Genomic DNA, 22,194 nt, shown 5'->3' with positions numbered 1-22,194 from the left:
GCACGCGCTAATCGGACACTTCTGTTGACACTAATCATCAATCGTCCTGTCACGAACCCGTGTTTTGCCTTGCATGTGCTCGGGAATATTAGCACATTAAATGAAGACATCTAGATTCAGTCAAAGGAATCATATGTATTTGTTAACCCATTTCATTATAGACGTATACGCCTAGACAGTAATACGTTATTTAAAACATATACATATTCTCATATTCAGTTTTGATTGACACTTTTTATCAGATGGCTGTTCAAATGTAATATCTGTAAGTTCTAAAAGCCAAATTGCCTCACGTTGTTAACATGATCTATTTATCAGGATTTATAACATTATAATTACTAGCATTAGGCCTAATATAAAATATAAATGTGATCACATGACATCATCACCTTACCTGTTGTCGTTTCCAGTGTCAGTCGATGGGGCGGGGCTCGGGACTGGCTCTGCGCTCTTCAGCCAGTTCACTACGAATTTACGTTCCATCTACACTTTCCTCCTGTTCCGTGCTCGTTTCACTTTTACCACAGGTACAATTTCTTTTATCGGAGGTCGAGAGGAATTGTATTTATTTGTTCCATATTTAGTTCACGGGGAATATTTGTTAAGCTTTATATTCGGACGGTTTTAATTATTTTTCACCACCAACAGCGGGACAGCACGAGCGAGCGACGGGGACCGGAACTGAGAGAGAGAGAGAGAGAGACGTCTTGTGTTGAATAAAACCTCAAGAGCTCCAGATACAGAATGGACATTATTACCAAAGGATGGCACTATAAATGTCTCCTAACTTTGTATTACTTTGCACGCAGTTCGTGAGAAATAACATAAACAATATGTATATTTAATCCATATTTATGTTGACCTCTGCTATTTACATGTTCCTGTCTTCAAATGGCTAAATGGACTGTGCGCTGAAACCCGATGCGGTTATTTGATTCGATGTTTTATTTGATTTTGATTCGATGTATTAGAAACCTCATTAGCCGACGCCACTGGCAACAGCTCTAAACTGCGTTATCATTGGCCTGTGAGTCAATTCACCCGAACCATTACAATATATGCATATATATAGAGTGAATAGAGTGATATATATATATTATATTTTAGTTCATTTTAGAGACGTTTTTAACATTGTATTCAATTTCCTTGTATTGTTGTCGGATTGTGCGTTCTCCTTGAGCGCGCTGAACGGAAGCATCTAAATACACGTCTACCGGGGATTATAGCGTCTTCGCATGATGATGCCTCTCAGCTGAGACCGGGACCTTTACGTTAAAACCTAGGAACCAGGACCAGAGCCTACCGGGACGACTGTGAGCCCGGAGCCGAAACATGAGGGCGTCTGGCAGGGTGATCTTCTGGCTCCTGTCGGTGCTGTGTTCGCTCTCCAGGTCTCGGACGGCCACTCTGAGCAGTATTGGAGGTAAGCGTCAGTTAGTCCGCTACATGATCCAGACATAATGTTGTCAAGTAAACGTCAACAAACCACGAAACAGCTACTTGGTTTAGGACAGGTGTTTCTTACTGCGTTATAGCACAATTAACAACGCAGTACAGGCACCTGTGATCTGTCCTAAATTGTACCATATTCCCTATATAGTGTACTACTTTGGAGGTAGCCTATAGCACCTTATGGTTAGCTGATTCAGCAGGTGCCAGAGCTGTATGGACAGGTCAACAAGTGTATTTGAACCCAGCTGTGGGTCTGTGTCCATAGAGAGAACAGAGTGATAGAGGGAACAGAGTGATAGAGGGAACAGAGTGAATAGGGTGGTAGAGGGAACAGAGTGATAGAGGGAACAGAGTGAATAGGGTGATAGAGGGAACAGAGTGAATAGGGTGGTAGAGGGAACAGAGTGATAGAGGGAACAGAGTGAATAGGGTGGTAGAGGGAACAGAGTGATAGAGGGAACAGAGTGAATAGGGTGATAGAGGGAACAGAGTGAATAGGGTGGTAGAGGGAACAGAGTGATAGAGGGAACAGAGTGAATAGGGTGGTAGAGGGAACAGAGTGATAGAGGGAACAGAGTGAATAGGGTGGTAGAGGGAACAGAGTGATAGAGGGAACAGAGTGAATAGGGTGGTAGAGGGAACAGAGTGATAGAGGGAACAGAGTGATAGAGGGAACAGAGTGAATAGGGTGGTAGAGGGAACAGAGTGATAGAGGGAACAGAGTGATAGAGGGAACAGAGTGAATAGGGTGATAGAGGGAACAGAGTGGATTTATAAGGAAGTGCATTGGAGATGTTGTATCCACTGTGACTTGGTTAGCTAACTAGCGTAATTTTAGCCATATTAGCATTGCCATGAAATCAGTCAATACACCTCAAAACACGACATGGTATTAAGAACAAGATGAAACTAGCTGAAACGAGTCACTTACGATTCCCCACATGCCAGTTTGTTGTCAATGTTGGTAGCCATCTGGCCGTCCAGAAACCCAACGACACACAGACTTCTGCCCCATTAAAGCACATCGTTTTTGTGACGATGTCAGCTAACCTATCTATTGCTCTATGCTAAGAATGATGTAAGGTAAGAAAGTGTGTGTGTGTGTGTGTGTGTGTGTGTGTGTGTGTGTGTGTGTGTGTGTGTGTGTGTGTGTGTGTGTGTGTGTGTGTGTGTGTGGTGTGTGTGTGTGTGTGTGTGTGTGTGTGTGTGTGTGTGTGTGTGTGTGTGTGGAAGACACAATGAAAGCGACAGTCATTTATTGGCAAATGAGCACAACTCCAGTTTTATGCTGTCTTGCCAGTGGATCTCAAATCACTCTTTCTGACTTAGAGCCATGAACACAGAGAGCAGAGATACACACACACTCCTCTCTCTCTCTCTCTCTCTCTCTCGCTCTCTCTCTCTCTCTCTTTCTCTCTCTCTCGCTCTCTCTCTCTCTCTCTTTCTCTCTCTCTCTCTCCTTCCCTCCCCCTCCTCTCTCTCTCCACTGCCGCGGAGATTAATCAATGGATGCAGTGTCTGTCTGTGGTGCTCTCTCTGTTCGACCCAACTGCTGAAAATACGTGGAACTACAGTATGCGTAGATGCCAGAAATATCTGTCACTTTGATAGAGAGCCATAGTAGGCTATTCACTGGGGCTGGAAGCCTGGATAGTTTCATGTCACATAACAAGTTCCTAGTTGAAATTGCGCATGTGACTTGTATTGGAAGTGAGCGAGAGAGAGAGAGAGAGAGAGAGAGAGAGAGAGAGAGAGAAGAGAGAGAGAGAGAGAGAGAGGAGAGAGAGAGGGAGAGAGACAGAGAGAGGGAGAGGGAGAGAGAGAGGGAGAGAGAGTGAGGGAGAGAGAGAGAGAGGGAGAAGGAGAGAGAGAGAGGGAGAGGGAGAAGGAGAGAGAGAGAGAGAGAGAGACAGAGAGAGAGAGAGAGCGAGGGAGGGAGAGAGGGAGGGAGGGAGGGAGAGGGAGAGGAAGAGGGAGAGAGAGAATTAACCAAACAAATTGTGTTCCATAACAGTGAGAGATGTGATGTAACCAGAGGGTGTGTTATGTTATGATGGTCACAGAAAGGATCCTCTTAAAGACGTCCTCCAGCTGGTTTTGTTTTGTTTCTTGTTTTTTTCACAACTTTTCCTGTTGAAAAATGATATCCCAAATAGTGGCGTGACAAATGTAAACATTTTCTTAACGTTTAAACAGTCATAGTTTTAATCTTCTTTCTGTTTAAATGATAAGAAAAAAATCATGAAATTCCATGTCAATTCACAATGCATAGTAATGGTCGTATTAGGTACAGTATGTATGACTGCTAGGGCATGTGGCTGTAGTGGTTTATAGGGTCCCTCCAAAATAGCACCCTATTCCCTATATAGTGCACTACTTTTAACCAGAGCCTTATGGCACCCTTTTCCCTATATAGTGCACTACATTTGACCTGAGCCCTGTGTGGAAGCAGTCTGTCTAGCTGGTCGTTGTGTCTCTGGCTGTAATGTCACTGACTGAATGTGAGTAACTGTCACCACCATGTATCCAGCATAGTGGAACCTTGCTGTGAAAGGATGTGAAAAGACAGTATCCGAGCCTGCATGACACAGGCATCAGAGTCAACACATTTACATGAGGCTATACTGTTTGCCGCTGTAGAAGTCAGTCTCTGATTCAAATACAAGAAGTGAAACCAACAGATGAGTATTCGTCCCCCGGAGGACCAGCTCCAAGGGCCCGTATTGGTGCACTACATATAGGGAATAGGGTGCCATTTGGGACGTACTCTGCGTGTGGGAAGGGAACCGAGCAGGAGCAGCAGAGCCGTCCTGACCTCTGACCTCTCCCCTCCTCCGGTCAGTTCACTCCAGAGCCTGCTGTTTCTAATACTCCTCACATGAAACCGATTATGCCCCTGAGACACAATGGCCGCCGCACCTAACAATGTTGTGACATCACGGATCACGGAACACTGAAGGGAGTTTAAAGGACTTAATGTTTTGCCACCCAGGAAGCACATAGGATTGACTCCTGATAAGCAAGAAGAGGACTGGCCACCCTTCAGAAGCCTGGCTCCTTTCTAGGTTTCTTCCCAGCTTCCTGCCTTGTAGGGAGATTTTCCTGACCACTGTGATCACTTTCCGGGGGGTTTAGGTCGGGTTTCTGTAAAGCACTTTGTCACAACTGACTGCTGATGTAAAAAAAATGCTTTTCTAAAATACATGTACGTTTAGTGCGTTTATCTTAAGGTATCTATGTAAGACAACCACATATCACAGTCATAGTAAATCAGATCTTTCCTCAATAATTGAATCATGAAATCATATTCATTGTGGTCTCAATGGAAAAACTGGTCCTTGATCAGCACTCTGATACTCTTTGTGAATACGGGTCAGTGTATTGTACAACAACATGGATGTTTTGGACTGGAGGAGTTGCATCACCACTAGGGACCAGGAAGTCATTTAGCTTGGTGAGGTGAGCACACCCACATTCTCTACACGGTAACCAGGAAGTCATTTAAATCAAATCAAATGTTATTTGTCACATTGCGCCGAATACAAGTGTAGACCTTACAGTTAAATGCTTACTTACAAGCCCTAAACCAACAGTGCAGTTTTAAGAAAAATAAATAAAATAAATAAAAGTAACAAATAATTAAAGAGCAGCATTAAAATAACAATAGTGAGGCTATATACAGGGCTATTGGTACAGAGTCAAGGTAGCCTAGTGGTTAGACCGTTGGACTAGTAACCGAAAAGTTGCTTGATCGAAACCCCGAGCTGACAAGGTAAAACAAATTTGTTCTTCCCCTGAACAAGGCAGTTAACCCGCTGTTCCCCGGTAGGCCGTCATTGCAAATAAGAATTTGTTCTTAAAAACCTCTTGCATCTAGACGTTCCACTAGCGGAACGCCTCGCCAAATATCCAATGGAAGAACGTGGCGCGAAATACAAATACCTCAAAAATGCAATAATTTCAATTTTTCAACCATACGACTATTTTACACCATTTGAAAGATAAGACTCTCGTTAATCCAACCACATAGTCCGATTTCAAAAAGGCTTTACAGCGAAAGCAAAACATTAGATTATGTTAGGAGAGTACACAGCCAAAATTAATCACACAGCCATTTTCAAAGCAAGCATATATGTCACAAAAACCCAAAACACAGCTAAATGCAGCACTAACCTTTGATGATCTTCATCAGATGACACTCCTAGGACATTATGTTATACAATACATGCATGTTTTGTTCAATCAAGTTCATATTTATATCAAAAAACTGCTTTTTACATTAGCATGAGATGTTCAGAACTAGCATTCCCACCCAAAACTTCCGGTGAATTTACTAAATTACTCATCATAAACGTTGACAAAATACATAACAATTATTTTAAGAATTATAGATACAGAACTCCTTTATGCAATCGCTATGTCAGATTTTAAAATAGCTTTTCGGCGAAAGCACATTTTGCAATATTCTGAGTACATAGCTCAGCCATCACAGGCTAGCTATTTAGACACCCGCCAACTTCGGGGCTCACTAAACTCAGAATTACTATTAGAAAAATTGGATTACCTTTGCTGTTCTTCATCAGAATGCACTCCCAGGACTGCTACTTCCACAACAAATGTTGTTTTTGTTCCAAATAATCCATAGTTATGTCCAAATACCCCCGTTTTGTTTGTGTGTTCAGGTCACTATCCGAAGGGTAACACGCAAGCGCATTTCCAGACCAAAAAATTCAAAATGTCCCATTACCGTACTTAGAAGCATGTCAAACGCTGTTTAAAATCAATTTTTATGCTATTTTTCTCGTAAAATAGCGATAATATTCCAACCGGACAATGCTGTATTCATTCAAAGAGGATAAGAAAAATGGTGTGATCTCGTCAACGCGCATCTCCAATCTTTTTGTCACCAGGCAGTCCACTGACAAACTGTGCTCCTGTTATCTGCCCAGAGACAGGAGACGCCTCAATCCGGTTTCTGAAGGCTTTAGAGAGCCAATGGAAGCCTTAGAAAGTGTCACGTAACAGCTCAGATACTGTAGTTTTGATAGAGAAGCAACAGAAGGACTACAAATTCGCAGACAGGCCACTTCCTGCTTGGAATCTTCTCAGGTTTTTGCCTGCCATATGAGTTCTGTTATACTCACAGACACCATTCAAACAGTTTTAGAAACTTTAGAGTGTTTTCTATCCACATCTACTAATAATATGCATATTCTCATTTCTGGGCAAGAGTAGTAACCAGTTTAAATCGGGTACGTTTTTTATCCGGCCGTGAAAATACTGCCCCTTATCCCAGACAGGTTAACTGACTTGCCTAGTTAAATAAAGGTTAAATAAAAGAACATGTACGGTGGCATTTAGCTTGGTGAGGTGAGCACACCCCCATTCTCTACACAGTAACGGAATTGCGCTGACTCAGGTGTTTCACTTAAAATGGATGTCAAACAAAAACCATTGATTTTAAAGTTTAACAAACCATATAACTCTATGCACAAGGACAACTTTTAACAATTTACACCAAATATTTTACAAAAACACATTTACTGAAAGAACAGTGGTAGATGCAAAGTTTGGTAACAGAATATGTGAAAACCATCTGAATTAAGATTCCCAGACGTCTGCAGACAGAATGTGGTGTCAGCGATGACGTCACACCTTGAGTTTTGAAAAAAATCTCTTTTGGTTTTTGAACTACAATAAGTGAAGTGGATTAACACCTGGTAAGAGAATTGCGGTAACGGAATTTCATCATGGGTCCCTGATCTGTACTACACAGTAATACATCATTATGGATATGAATGTCATTCTCTTCATGGTGATGTATCCTAATAGGTACACAAAGGTAGAAATATCCAATATCCTCCTTTGCATATTTGGGTATTATTCTACACACTGGCTATTCTTTTAATGAGCTCTGCCCCCAAAGCTCCGAGACGGGAATTGTGTCGAGGCACAGATCTGGGGAAGGGTACCAAAAAATGTCTGCAGCATGAAAGGTCCCCAAGAACACAGGGCCTCCATCATTCTTCAATTGAAGAAGTTTGGAACCACCAAGACTCTTCCTAGAGCTGGCCAATCGGCCAAACTGAGTAATCGGGGGAGAAGGGCCTTGGTCAGGGAGGTGACCAAGACTCCGATGGTCACTCTGACAGAGCTCCAGAGTACCTCTATGGAGATGGGAGAACCTTCCAGAAGGACAACCATCTCTGCAGCACTCCACCAATCAGACCTTTATGGTAGAGTGGCCAGACGGAATTCACTCCTCAATAAAAGGCACATGATGGCCCGCTTGGAGTTTGCCAAAAGGTACTTAAAGACTCTCAGACCATGAGAAACAAGATTCTAATATTAAAACCAAGATTGAACTCATTGGCCTGAATGCCAAGCGTCACGTCTGGAGGAAACCTGGCACCGTCCCTATGGTGAAGCATGGTGGTGGCAGCATCATGCTGTGGGGATGTTTTTCCAGCGGCAGCGGAGACTAATCAGGATTGAGGGAAGGAGGAATGGAGAAAAGTACAGAGAGATCCTTGATGAAAACCTGCTCCAGAGCGCTCAGGACCTCAGACTGGGGCGAAGGTTCACCTTCCAACAGAGCAACAACCCTAAGCACACAGCCAAGACAACGCAGGAGTGGCTTCTGGACCAGTCTCTGAATGTCCTTGAGTGGCCCTGCCAGAGCCCGGACTTGAACCCGATCGAACATCTCTGGAGAGACCTGAAAATAGCTGTGCAGTGACGCTCCCCATCCAACCTGACAGAGCTTGAGAGGATCTGCAGAGAAGAATGGGAGAAACTCCTCAAATACAGGTGTGCCAAGCTTGTAGCGTCATACCCAAGAAGACTCAAGGCTGTAATCGCTGCCTAAGGTGCTTCAAGAAAATCCTGAGTAAAGGGTCTGAATGCTTACGTAAATGTGATATTTCAGTTGAATCTTTTTTATACATTTGCTAAAATGTCTATAAACCTGTTTTTGCTTTGTCATTTTGGGGTATTGTGATGTCATTATGGGGTATTTTGTGTAGATTTATGAGGGAAAAAAACTCTTTAATCAGTTTTAGAATAAGGCTGTAACGTAATTTTTGGGGGAAAAAGTCAAGGGGTCTGAATACTTTCAGAATGCACTGTACAGTGTTGTAATGATGAACAAAAAGTTTAAGTACAAAATGGAACGTTTATCAACATAAATATGTATTGTATATACAATTATGCTTTTTCTTCACTGGTTGCCCTCTCCCTCCCTCTTTCACTGGTTGCCCCCCCCCCCCCCCTCTCTCTGAGCCATGGGGAGGACTGTTAGCAGTGTTGACTGATACTAGCAGGGTAAAGTGCTTTCAAGGGAATAAGGAATGCAATCAGAAATGCTTTTAGTTGTCCCAAACGGTACCCTATGCCCTATACAGTATAGTGCACTACAGGTCCCATAGGGCTCCAGTCAAATATAATGCACTACAGGTCCCATAGGGCTCCGGTCAAATTTAGTGCACTATATTTGCTATATTCCCTATTCCCCTCTATAATAGGGTTCTAGAGACGCAGTCCTCTTTTATCGATAGAGCTGAGAGAGAGAGAGAGAGAGAGAGACATTGAGAGTGAGAGAGAGACATTGAGAGAGAGAGATACAGAGAGAGACAGCGACAGAGATTGATATAGAGAGTGATAGATAAAGAGAAACAGAGAGAGAGAGAGAGACAGAGAGAGAGAGAGACAGAGAGAGACAGAGAGAGAGACAGAGAGAGAGAGAGAGAAACAGAGAGAGAGAGAGAGAGAGACAGAGAGAGAGAGACAGAGAGAGACAGCGACAGAGATTGATATAGAGAGTGATAGATAAAGAGAAACAGAGAGAGAGAGAGAGAGACAGAGAGAGAGAGAGACAGAGAGAAACAGAGAGAGAGAGAGAGAGAGAAACAGAGAGAGAGAGAGAGAGAGAGAGAGAGAGAAACAGAGAGAGAGAGAGAGAGAGAGAGAGAGAGAGAGAGAGAGAGAGAAACAGAGAAACAGAGAGAGACAGAGAGAGAGAGAGAGACAGAGAGAGAGAGAGAGAGAGAGAGAGAGAGAGACAGAGAGAGAGAGAAACAGAGAGAGAGGAGAGAAACAGAGAGAGAAACAGAGAGAGAGAGAGAGACAGAGAGAGAGGGGCTTTAAAATCTCCAAAAGCCTCTTTCCTCTTTCATGCTCAATCTCTCATGATTTTTATTTCTCTCCTCTCTTTCGCTCTCTCTCTCCTTATTCTTTAAATGATGCTCTCTATCTCACACACACACAGTCACGCCACTCAATCCTCTCTCTTTCTCCCACTCTCTCTGTCACAAACAGGCTTTGGTAGATTCCTTCTTACATGGCACAGTAAATACTAGGGCAGGGAATTGCCAGGGACCTCACGATGCGAAATTATTACAATGTTTAGGTACCGATACGATATGTATTGCGATTCAGTACTATCATTTTATTTCTATTTGATGTTCCAAACATATTGCTCACTATATGTCTGCTGCGGCGAGACGAGAGAGCAGGATAAACTTCTGATTCAGCTGCCCTGCACACCGGGTAGGCGACATGATCTCATTTGGAACCATTTCATGTGTCTGAAGGTATGAACTCTGATTTCCCAGAGGGCCCGGAAAGCAAATCATGTGCACTATAGGCCTACCGCTGGCCAATTGGACGGCTCAGATGACCGTGTCTGCAGTAATGTAGCATGGCATAAAAGAAAGCTACTGTGAGATTTCAAGATGTTTAAATCCACGACTAGAGAGACTGTCAAGATGTTTAAATCCACGACTAGAGAGAGACTGTCAAGATGTTTAAATCCACGACTAGAGAGAGACTGTCAAGATGTTTAAATCCATGACTAGAGAGAGACTGTCAACGAATACAGCAAAGATGATACTGTGAGATTTCAAGATGTTTAAATCCATGACTAGAGAGAGACTGTCAAGATGTTTAAATCCATGACTAGAGAGAGACTGTCAAGATGTTTAAATCCACGACTAGAGAGAGACTGTCAAGATGTTTAAATCCACGACTAGAGAGAGACTGTCAAGATGTTTAAATCCATGACTAGAGAGAGACTGTCAACGAATACAGCAAAGATGATACTGTGAGATTTCAAGATGTTTAAATCCACGACTAGAGAGAGACTGTCAACGAATACAGCAAAGAGCTGCTGGTTTTATGAGTGACTTCATGTTTAAACTTCTTACTCAGCACTGTCAACACTTTGTATTCAACACTTTTAAAATCACGTTCTTCCTACTTCCACTCACGCTACAACCAGCACTGCAGCTGTAATGAATGAGTAGGAAAATGTATCGATAGGCTTGTTTTTTTAAATCTATATTCAGTAAGAACATACATTTGTGCATGAGGCAGAAACAATGTGGTGCGACTCCAGTTTTGCCATCAGCTGGAAGACGGTGTCCCCTTTGAGGTCAGTGTCAGTGGAGGAAAGGGAGAGCGGAGAGATGTTGAGGTGGACCATCAGTCTGCCGCTCTCTTCCTCCGCTGAGACTGACCATCAGTCTGCCGCTCTCTCCCTCCGCTGAGACTGACCATCAGTCTGCCGCTCTCTCCCTCCGCTGAGACTGACCATCAGTCTGCTGTTCTCTTCCTCCGCTGAGACTGAAAACGTATTATGTATAATGTGTTGGGCCTATAGCGGAAACAAAACAAACCTCGTTGCTACAGTACTGTTAAGGTTGTATATGCTTCCAGTTTTTCTATGTCATGTAAATAAAAATCAGGGCAGTAGATCTCGGCTTGCATTTTGACTCAGAAAGGGATCTTGACTCCGTTCCCATCCTCGAGCAGGTTTCCCAAACTCGGTCCTGGGGACCTCCTGGTTGCATCATTTGGTTTTTGCCTTAGCACTACACAGCTGATTCAAATCATCAAAGGTTGATGATATGTTGGTTATTTGAATCAGCAAAAACCCAGGGTGACCGAGTTTGGGGAACCCTGATCTAGAGAATAAGAGGCCTGTTTCAGTCGATGAGGGAGAGAGAGAGAGGGAACCTCAGTCTTATAAAGGTCAATACCCAGAATGCTCTTGGGTGGTATCCCTCCCTCCCTCCCTCAGAGAACAAAAGAGGGAGTATGGTTCGTCAGCGAAATTCATTACTAAAGAAAACACCCTCCCTGAGAATGCATCTTCTGATGAAACATCACATTGTTGGTAGCTGAATGTCATCCAATATCTTCCTCTGTTGTGAATGACGAGCCCAGACACTCACACACACACACACACACACACACACACACAGATGTGTCTGTAGAAGTCATGAAGTCAGGGGTCATATAATCAACATAATGGACATTCTTTCACATTTCTTTGATAATTCCACGTAGGATTTGCTCCTTTCCTCTCCGCATGATTCTTCCTGTTTTGTGCCATATTACCATACTGTAGGAGGTGTGTGTGTGTGTGTGTGTGTGTGTGTGTGTGTGTGTGTGTGTGTGTGTGTGTGTGTGTGTGTGTGTACGTGTGTGTGTGTCTACGTGTGTGTGTGTGTGTGTGTGTGTGTGTGTGTGTGTGTGTGTACGTGTGTGTGTGTGTACGTGTGTGTGTGTGTGTGTGTGTGTGTGTGTGTGTGTGTGTGTGTGTGTGTGTGTGTGTGTGTGTGTGTGTGTGTGTCTACGTGTGTGTGTGTGTACGTGTGTGTGTGGGAGGTGTCTAATGAATAGTTTACATTAACGCAGTACAGGACTTCAGGATGTTGTAGGAGGATGAATTCTTCCCCTCTTTTCCTTCCTCCACTCCTTTCCCTCCCTCCTTCCTTTCTTTTCCTCCCTCCTTCCCTCCTTTCTCTCCCTCCTCCTGATGAAAATGAAGCTGTTTTCTGCTGAATGTGTTGCACTAATGTATTTTATGTGAAGGAAAACTACAGTTCCACGTCCCTGATCACTCTATTGAAGCAAAACAACACTTCACTTTCAATATAAAACCAGACCCCCGTCACTACACAGCTGGACTCACCTGCTCCTGCTTTCTCCCATTGTGCTCTTTACTAACACCTGACTGGCTCAACTGTTCTGGAGAACTACGGTGAGCTTCATGATGTAAAATAATGTGACGGGTGAAATGAAGAACGTGATCTGCTTTATCTCCTAACACGTTGCACAAACTAACTGCAGGTATTTACTTTAAAAAGTACCTACAAATATTCAAATGTATTGAAAAACTACAAAGAAATAGTTTCAACTGTTTTGACGCCATTTAAAAAGCCACCCTGATCAACTGTATATATATACCGCCTATGAACCCCGCAGTGACCCTAAATATATTGATATATATAGTGCATTACTTTCACCAGAGCCTTATGGGCCCTGTTCAAAAGCAGGGCACTATGGGAGAGAATAGGATGTCATTTAGGATGCAGCCTATGTATTAACTTACCAATGCTAATACTGTGGACTGTCCTCATATAGTAACATATATAGTATTAGTATTCTATAGTAACAGCAGTAGTCCATGTGGTATTGCTAGGTTGTTCCTATAGGGTTAAACCATGGCCCATTGCCCAGCCACTGTTGATTGACTGTCTGACCCTGTCCCATTACTCCAGGTCAGTGTGTGTGTGTGTGCAGTGTGTGTGTGTGTGTGTGTGTGTGTGTGTGTGTGTGTGTGTGTGTGTGTGTGTGTGTGTGTGTGTGTGTGTGTGTGTGTGTGTGTGTGTGTGTGTGTGTGTGTCAGGTCAGTGTGTGTGTCAGGTCAGTGTATTCAGTAATGGATATGGAGTAGGCACATTCTCTGTTTGTCTGATTCTCTCTCTGTCTGATTTTCTTTCTCTTTCTCTCTCTTTCTCTCTCTCTCTCTCTCTCTCTCTCTCTCTCTCTCTCTCTCTCTCTCTCTCTCTCTCTCTCTCTCTCTCTCTCTCTCTCTCTCTCTCTCTCTCTCTCTCTCTCTCTCTCTCTCTCAATGCAATTCAAGGGGCTTTATTGGCATGGGAAACATATGTTAACATTGCCAAAGCAAGTGAAGTAGATAATATACAAAGTGAAATAAACAATCAAAATGAACAGTAAACATTTAACATACACACAGTTTCTCTCTCTGTCTCTCTTTCTCACTCTACTGCAAACCCTGTATCAGCAGAAAAGAGGAGGAGGAGGGGAAAGGAAGGGGTAGGGAGGGTCACACACACTGTCAAGTACACAACTATAGAGGTAGTGTTCACTCTTTACTGTGGAGGTTTGGGGGAAACTCACCCTAGCTCTAGGTTCCTAGATCCTGAGAATTAGATGCTAGATTTTCAATCCTAGATCTATGCTGAAGAGTTAACGTCTATCACAATCACCACCTTGCAGTGATTCCACGGTGTGTGGAATGTGATGATGGAATGTTGAGATTTATTCCAAAATATTCCAAATTCCATTTCTACAAACCACTTCAACCAACACATTCAGACCCTTCATGTTCTACTGACCAACCAACACATTCAGACCCTTCATGTTCTACTGACCAACCAACACATTCAGACCCTTCATGTTCCACTGACCAACCAACCAACACATTCAGACCCTTCATGTTCTACTGACCAACCAACCAACACATTCAGACCCTTCATGTTCTACTGACCAACCAACCAACACATTCAGACCCTTCATGTTCTACTGACCAACCAACCAACACATTCAGACCCTTCATGTTCCACTGACCAACCAACACTTTCAGACCCTTCATGTTCCGCTGACCAACCAACACATTCAGACCCTTCATGTTCTACTGACCAACCAACACATTCAGACCCTTCATGTTCTACTGACCAACCAACACATTCAGACCCTTCATGTTCCACTGACCAACCAACACATTCAGACCCTTCATGTTCCACTGACCAACCAACCAACACATTCAGACCCTTCATGTTCCACTGACCAACCAACACATTCAGACCCTTCATGTTCCACTGACCAACCAACCAACACATTCAGACCCTTCATGTTCCACTGACCAACCAACACATTCAGACCCTTCATGTTCTACTGACCAACCAACCAACACATTCAGACCCTTCATGTTCCACTGACCAACCAACACATTCAGACCCTTCATGTTCCACTGACCAACCAACACATTCAGACCCTTCATGTTCTACTGACCAACCAACCAACACATTCAGACCCTTCATGTTCCACTGACCAACCAACCAACACATTCAGACCCTTCATGTTCCACTGACCAACCAACACATTCAGACCCTTCATGTTCTACTGACCAACCAACACATTCAGACCCTTCATGTTCCACTGACCAACCAACCAACACATTCAGACCCTTCATGTTCCACTGACCAACCAACACATTCAGACCCTTCATGTTCCACTGACCAACCAACCAACACATTCAGACCCTTCATGTTCCACTGACCAACCAACACATTCAGACCCTTCATGTTCTACTGACCAACCAACCAACACATTCAGACCCTTCATGTTCCACTGACCAACCAACACATTCAGACCCTTCATGTTCCACTGACCAACCAACACATTCAGACCCTTCATGTTCTACTGACCAACCAACCAACACATTCAGACCCTTCATGTTCCACTGACCAACCAACACATTCAGACCCTTCATGTTCTACTGACCAACCAACACATTCAGACCCTTCATGTTCTACTGACCAACCAACACATTCAGACCCTTCATGTTCCACTGACCAACCAACACATTCAGACCCTTCATGTTCCACTGACCAACCAACACATTCAGACCCTTCATGTTCCACTGACCAACCAACACATTCAGACCCTTCATGTTCTACTGACCAACCAACACATTCAGACCCTTCATGTTCCACTGACCAACCAACACATTCAGACCCTTCATGTTCCACTGACCAACCAACACATTCAGACCCTTCATGTTCCACTGACCAACCAACACATTCAGACCCTTCATGTTCCACTGACCAACCAACACATTCAGACCCTTCATGTTCCACTGACCAACCAACACATTCAGACCCTTCATGTTCTACTGACCAACCAACCAACACATTCAGACCCTTCATGTTCCACTGACCAACCAACACATTCAGACCCTTCATGTTCTACTGACCAACCAACACATTCAGACCCTTCATGTTCTACTGACCAACCAACACATTCAGACCCTTCATGTTCTACTGACCAACCAACACATTCAGACCCTTCATGTTCTACTGACCAACCAACCAACATATTCAGACCCTTCATGTTCCACTGACCAACCAACACATTCAGACCCTTCATGTTCTACTGACCAACCAACACATTCAGACCCTTCATGTTCCACTGACCAACCAACACATTCAGACCCTTCATGTTCCACTGACCAACCAACCAACACATTCAGACCCTTCATGTTCCACTGACCAACCAACACATTCAGACCCTTCATGTTCTACTGACCAACCAACACATTCAGACCCTTCATGTTCCACTGACCAACCAACACATTCAGACCCTTCATGTTCTACTGACCAACCAACACATTCAGACCCTTCATGTTCCACTGACCAACCAACCAACACATTCAGACCCTTCATGTTCCACTGACCAACCAACACATTCAGACCCTTCATGTTCTACTGACCAACCAACCAACACATTCAGACCCTTCATGTTCTACTGACCAACCAACACATTCAGACCCTTCATGTTCCACTGACCAACCAACACATTCAGACCCTTCATGTTCCACTGACCAACCAACCAACACATTCAGACCCTTCATGTTCCACTGACCAACCAACCAACACATTCAGACCCTTCATGTTCCACTGACCAACCAACACATTCAGACCCTTCATGTTCCACTGACCAACCAACACATTCAGACCCTTCATGTTCCACTGACCAACCAACACATTCAGACCCTTCATGTTCCACTGACCAACCAACACATTCAGACCCTTCATGTTCCACTGACCAACCAACACATTCAGACCCTTCATGTTCCACTGACCAACCAACACATTCAGACCCTTCATGTTCCACTGACCAACCAACCAACACATTCAGACCCTTCATGTTCTACTGACCAACCAACACATTCAGACCCTTCATGTTCTACTGACCAACCAACACATTCAGACCCTTCATGTTCCACTGACCAACCAACACATTCAGACCCTTCATGTTCTACTGACCAACCAACACATTCAGACCCTTCATGTTCCACTGACCAACCAACACATTCAGACCCTTCATGTTCTACTGACCAACCAACACATTCAGACCCTTCATGTTCTACTGACCAACCAACACATTCAGACCCTTCATGTTCTACTGACCAACCAACCAACACATTCAGACCCTTCATGTTCTACTGACCAACCAACACATTCAGACCCTTCATGTTCCACTGACCAACCAACACATTCAGACCCTTCATGTTCCACTGACCAACCAACCAACACATTCAGACCCTTCATGTTCCACTGACCAACCAACACATTCAGACCCTTCATGTTCCACTGACCAACCAACACATTCAGACCCTTCATGTTCCACTGACCAACCAACCAACACATTCAGACCCTTCATGTTCCACTGACCAACCAACCAACACATTCAGACCCTTCATGTTCTACTGACCAACCAACACATTCAGACCCTTCATGTTCTACTGACCAACCAACACATTCAGACCCTTCATGTTCTACTGACCAACCAACACATTCAGACCCTTCATGTTCTACTGACCAACCAACACATTCAGACCCTTCATGTTCTACTGACCAACCAACACATTCAGACCCTTCATGTTCCACTGACCAACCAACACATTCAGACCCTTCATGTTCCACTGACCAACCAACACATTCAGACCCTTCATGTTCCACTGACCAACCAACACATTCAGACCCTTCATGTTCCACTGACCAACCAACACATTCAGACCCTTCATGTTCCACTGACCAACCAACACATTCAGACCCTTCATGTTCTACTGACCAACCAACCAACACATTCAGACCCTTCATGTTCTACTGACCAACCAACCAACACATTCAGACCCTTCATGTTCCACTGACCAACCAACCAACACATTCAGACCCTTCATGTTCTACTGACCAACCAACACATTCAGACCCTTCATGTTCTACTGACCAACCAACACATTCAGACCCTTCATGTTCTACTGACCAACCAACACATTCAGACCCTTCATGTTCCACTGACCAACCAACACATTCAGACCCTTCATGTTCTACTGACCAACCAACACATTCAGACCCTTCATGTTCCACTGACCAACCAACACATTCAGACCCTTCATGTTCTACTGACCAACCAACACATTCAGACCCTTCATGTTCCACTGACCAACCAACCAACACATTCAGACCCTTCATGTTCTACTGACCAACCAACACATTCAGACCCTTCATGTTCTACTGACCAACCAACACATTCAGACCCTTCATGTTCCACTGACCAACCAACACATTCAGACCCTTCATGTTCCACTGACCAACCAACACATTCAGACCCTTCATGTTCCACTGACCAACCAACACATTCAGACCCTTCATGTTCTACTGACCAACCAACACATTCAGACCCTTCATGTTCCACTGACCAACCAACACATTCAGACCCTTCATGTTCCACTGACCAACCAACCAACACATTCAGACCCTTCATGTTCCACTGACCAACCAACACATTCAGACCCTTCATGTTCTACTGACCAACCAACACATTCAGACCCTTCATGTTCTACTGACCAACCAACACATTCAGACCCTTCATGTTCTACTGACCAACCAACACATTCAGACCCTTCATGTTCTACTGACCAACCAACACATTCAGACCCTTCATGTTCTACTGACCAACCAACACATTCAGACCCTTCATGTTCCACTGACCAACCAACACATTCAGACCCTTCATGTTCCACTGACCAACCAACACATTCAGACCCTTCATGTTCCACTGACCAACCAACACATTCAGACCCTTCATGTTCTACTGACCAACCAACACATTCAGACCCTTCATGTTCCACTGACCAACCAACACATTCAGACCCTTCATGTTCCACTGACCAACCAACCAACACATTCAGACCCTTCATGTTCCACTGACCAACCAACACATTCAGACCCTTCATGTTCTACTGACCAACCAACACATTCAGACCCTTCATGTTCTACTGACCAACCAACACATTCAGACCCTTCATGTTCTACTGACCAACCAACCAACACATTCAGACCCTTCATGTTCTACTGACCAACCAACCAACACATTCAGACCCTTCATGTTCCACTGACCAACCAACCAACACATTCAGACCCTTCATGTTCTACTGACCAACCAACACATTCAGACCCTTCATGTTCTACTGACCAACCAACACATTCAGACCCTTCATGTTCTACTGACCAACCAACACATTCAGACCCTTCATGTTCTACTGACCAACCAACACATTCAGACCCTTCATGTTCCACTGACCAACCAACACATTCAGACCCTTCATGTTCCACTGACCAACCAACACATTCAGACCCTTCATGTTCCACTGACCAACCAACACATTCAGACCCTTCATGTTCCACTGACCAACCAACACATTCAGACCCTTCATGTTCCACTGACCAACCAACCAACCAACACAACAGTAACATGTGTTGTCTATTAAAGGGCTCGTTACTTGTTGATATGTAAATACACACAGCTTACCCAGGTATTTTCATTTTCCCTCACACTAGATATTCCAGTTGAACTACTTTTAAAAAGTAATTGTCATCTATTGCAGTGGAAGCTATAAACTCTTTAGCCTCTGGGACAAAGGTGTGTTTATACGCCTGGAATACTGCATTAACGTTTAGATCGGGTGCAGAGTCAAGCTCTTTGTTTTAGTGAAGATGTCATGTGTGTTATAAAAGCCTAGACACAGTAGAAAAGGGTTTATCCAGTAAAAATAGCTCTCCAGCTCCTTCTCTCTGTCTGTCTGTCTCCCCCCTCCCTCCCTCCCCTCCCTCCCTCCCTCCCTCCCTCCCTCCCTCCCTCCCTCCCTCCATTTTAAGCCAGTACAGTACATGCCTCGTGCTCATACTACTGTATTAAGACCATGGTGACATCTGGTAGGATAAGAACTGATCAGCTCTGAGTAGGGTGTTTAATGTGGAGCAACACACACACACACACACACACACACACACACACACACACACACACACACACACACACACACACACACACACACACACACACACACACACACACACACACACACACACACACACACACATCCCTCGTAGCCCAATCTCATTCCAGGGTCTGAATCACTCACTGCTGGTGACAGCCCTATTTAGTAGTCCCCTTCTGGTCTCCAAGTGTGTGACCCAGCCATCTTTCTCATCCCTTCCCTGTCTCTTCTCTCCTCTCTATACCCAGCCAGGTGTTTTTCACTAGCTCAGTTCTTCGTTTTGTGATGTCCTACATAATGTTTTTTCTATTTAATAATAAAGTCTATGCACATTTTTCATCTCTCTGTGACATAAAGGTCCCATACATAAAAGCACTTAGCTGATGACACTCCCAGTCGGTAGTAGAATTAGAATTAGAATTAGATTTAGAATTAGATTTAGAATTAGAATTAGAATTAGAATTCGATTTAGATTTAGAATTAGAATTCGATTCAGAATTCGATTTAGATTTAGAATTAGAATTAGCACCCTGTCTGCCTGTGGGGAAAACAACCTGTGGTCACCTTTTGGCTCAAAGCTAAAAGTGACCTTTTTCAAACGCAATTTTCATGTCCGCTTGTTTTAGTTAATTCCAAAACAAAATGTAAGAAAAACATGTCTAAAGATTGTCTAAAGATGACTTTTCAACACTGTCTGCTCCTGAACGTTGTCACTCCTCACTGAGACATAATATTGTAGAGCATCCGTCATGCCCTTTTTCCATGACGGTCCAAGCAGCCACGTGAGGGAGTGCTAGTTAGCTACCAACCACAACATGAAGCTAGCCAAGACCAACAACACACACAGACTATACAGCTACTGGTAGTGAGTGGAGTTAAACAGACTATACAGCTACAGGTAGTGAGTGGAGTTACTAACAGACTATACAGCTACAGGTAGTGAGTGGAGTTACTAACAGACTATACAGCTACAGGTAGTGAGTGGAGTTAAACAGACTATACAGCTACTGGTAGTGAGTGGAGTTAAACAGACTATACAGCTACAGGTAGTGAGTGGAGTTACTAACAGACTATACAGCTACTGGTAGTGAGTGGAGTTAAACAGACTATACAGCTACAGGTAGTGAGTGGAGTTACTAACAGACTATACAGCTACAGGTAGTGAGTGGAGTTAAACAGACTATACAGCTACAGGTAGTGAGTGGAGTTAAACAGACTATACAGCTACAGGTAGTGAGTGGAGTTACTAACATACTATACAGCTACTGGTAGTGAGTGGAGTTAAACAGACTATACAGCTACAGGTAGTGAGTGGAGTTACTAACATACTATACAGCTACTGGTAGTGAGTGGAGTTAAACAGACTATACAGCTACAGGTAGTGAGTGGAGTTACTAACAGACTATACAGCTACTGGTAGTGAGTGGAGTTAAACAGACTATACAGCTACTGGTAGTGAGTGGAGTTACTAACAGACTATACAGCTACTGGTAGTGAGTGGAGTTAAACAGACTATACAGCTACTGGTAGTGAGTGGAGTTAAACAGACTATACAGCTACTGGTAGTGAGTGGAGTTAAACAGACTATACAGCTACTGGTAGTGAGTGGAGTTACTAAAGGGGTTCTCATTGTGATGTCATAATGCAGCTTCTCAGAACACAAAGACTGGCTGATTGGATAGAGGAACTTGTTTCCATTGTGATGTCATAATGCAGCTTCTCAGAACACAAAGACTGGCTGATTGGATAGAGGAAGTTGTTTCCATTGTGATGTCATAATGCAGCTTCTCAGAACACAAAGACTGGCTGATTGGATAGAGGAAGTTGTTTCCATTGTGATGTCATAATGCAGCTTCTCAGAACACAAAGACTGGCTGATTGGATAGAGGAAGTTGTTTCCATTGTGATGTCATAATACAGCTTCTCAGAACACAGAAAGACTGGCTGATTGGATAGAGGAAGATGTTCCCATTGTGATGCCATAATGCAGTAGAATAAATATTCCATAGACAGAAATGTTCCCATTCGAATATCATAATGGCTGTCTGTATGTGTTTTTTACAGTGAAGCTCTTCATTCAGCATTTTGATATCTGAACCACTTTAATAACACTGGCTCAGTTTATCGGATGTCACATGGATGTGTGTGTGTAAAGGCGTCCACATGCTTCCCAGACGATACAGTTCAGAACAGTTTGTGCATATATTATGGCAACATTCTGTGACATTTTTGTTGATTTTGGACTTCTCAAGGCCAGCCGAAGTCTACGCCCCTTCGTCCGTGATTGGTCAATTGTAGGGATTCTTCAATACTCTTTGTTGTCATTCAATGAGGGTCGACTCGTTTCCATGCACATTTTTTCATTGAGAAATACTGCACCAAACATCTTAGTTAGATGTGAAATTGCGCTACTAAAATCTCCTTGGCAAAACATATATGACAGATTTCTTTCTTGTTTTTCAAGCGAAGGTCTTTTAAGGGACCATGTGAGCTAGCCGCCAGCCAGACTGAAGCATGCAGACGCCTTAAAGAGTGTCTGTGTGTCTGTGTGTGTGTGTGTCTGTGTCTGTGTGTGTGTGTGTGTGTGT

General features: G+C 43.7%; 1 protein-coding gene across 2 annotated transcripts in view; it reads left to right on the top strand.

Annotated features, from left to right (window-relative positions):
• Window positions 1-428: 428 nt before the first annotated feature.
• sema4f (sema domain, immunoglobulin domain (Ig), transmembrane domain (TM) and short cytoplasmic domain, (semaphorin) 4F) overlaps window positions 429-22,194 on the top strand; it is a 119,263-nt gene continuing 97,497 nt past the window's right edge. Inside the window, exons 1-2 of one of the 2 annotated variants that reach the window (XM_045701592.2) lie at window positions 439-527; window positions 649-1,423. In XM_045701592.2, coding sequence (XP_045557548.1) covers window positions 1,333-1,423 — 91 coding nt within the window. In that variant the 5' untranslated portion in view covers window positions 439-527; window positions 649-1,332. Of the gene's footprint in view, window positions 1,424-22,194 lie in introns of both variants that reach the window. The other variant, XM_045701591.2, reaches the window with a different exon arrangement.

Source organism: Salmo salar, chromosome 18, assembly GCF_965601325.2.
Source record: "Salmo salar chromosome 18, fSalSal1, whole genome shotgun sequence".
NCBI classification, from domain to species: Eukaryota; Metazoa; Chordata; class Actinopteri; order Salmoniformes; family Salmonidae; genus Salmo; species Salmo salar.
This window is presented reverse-complemented; position numbering and strand designations above follow the sequence as displayed.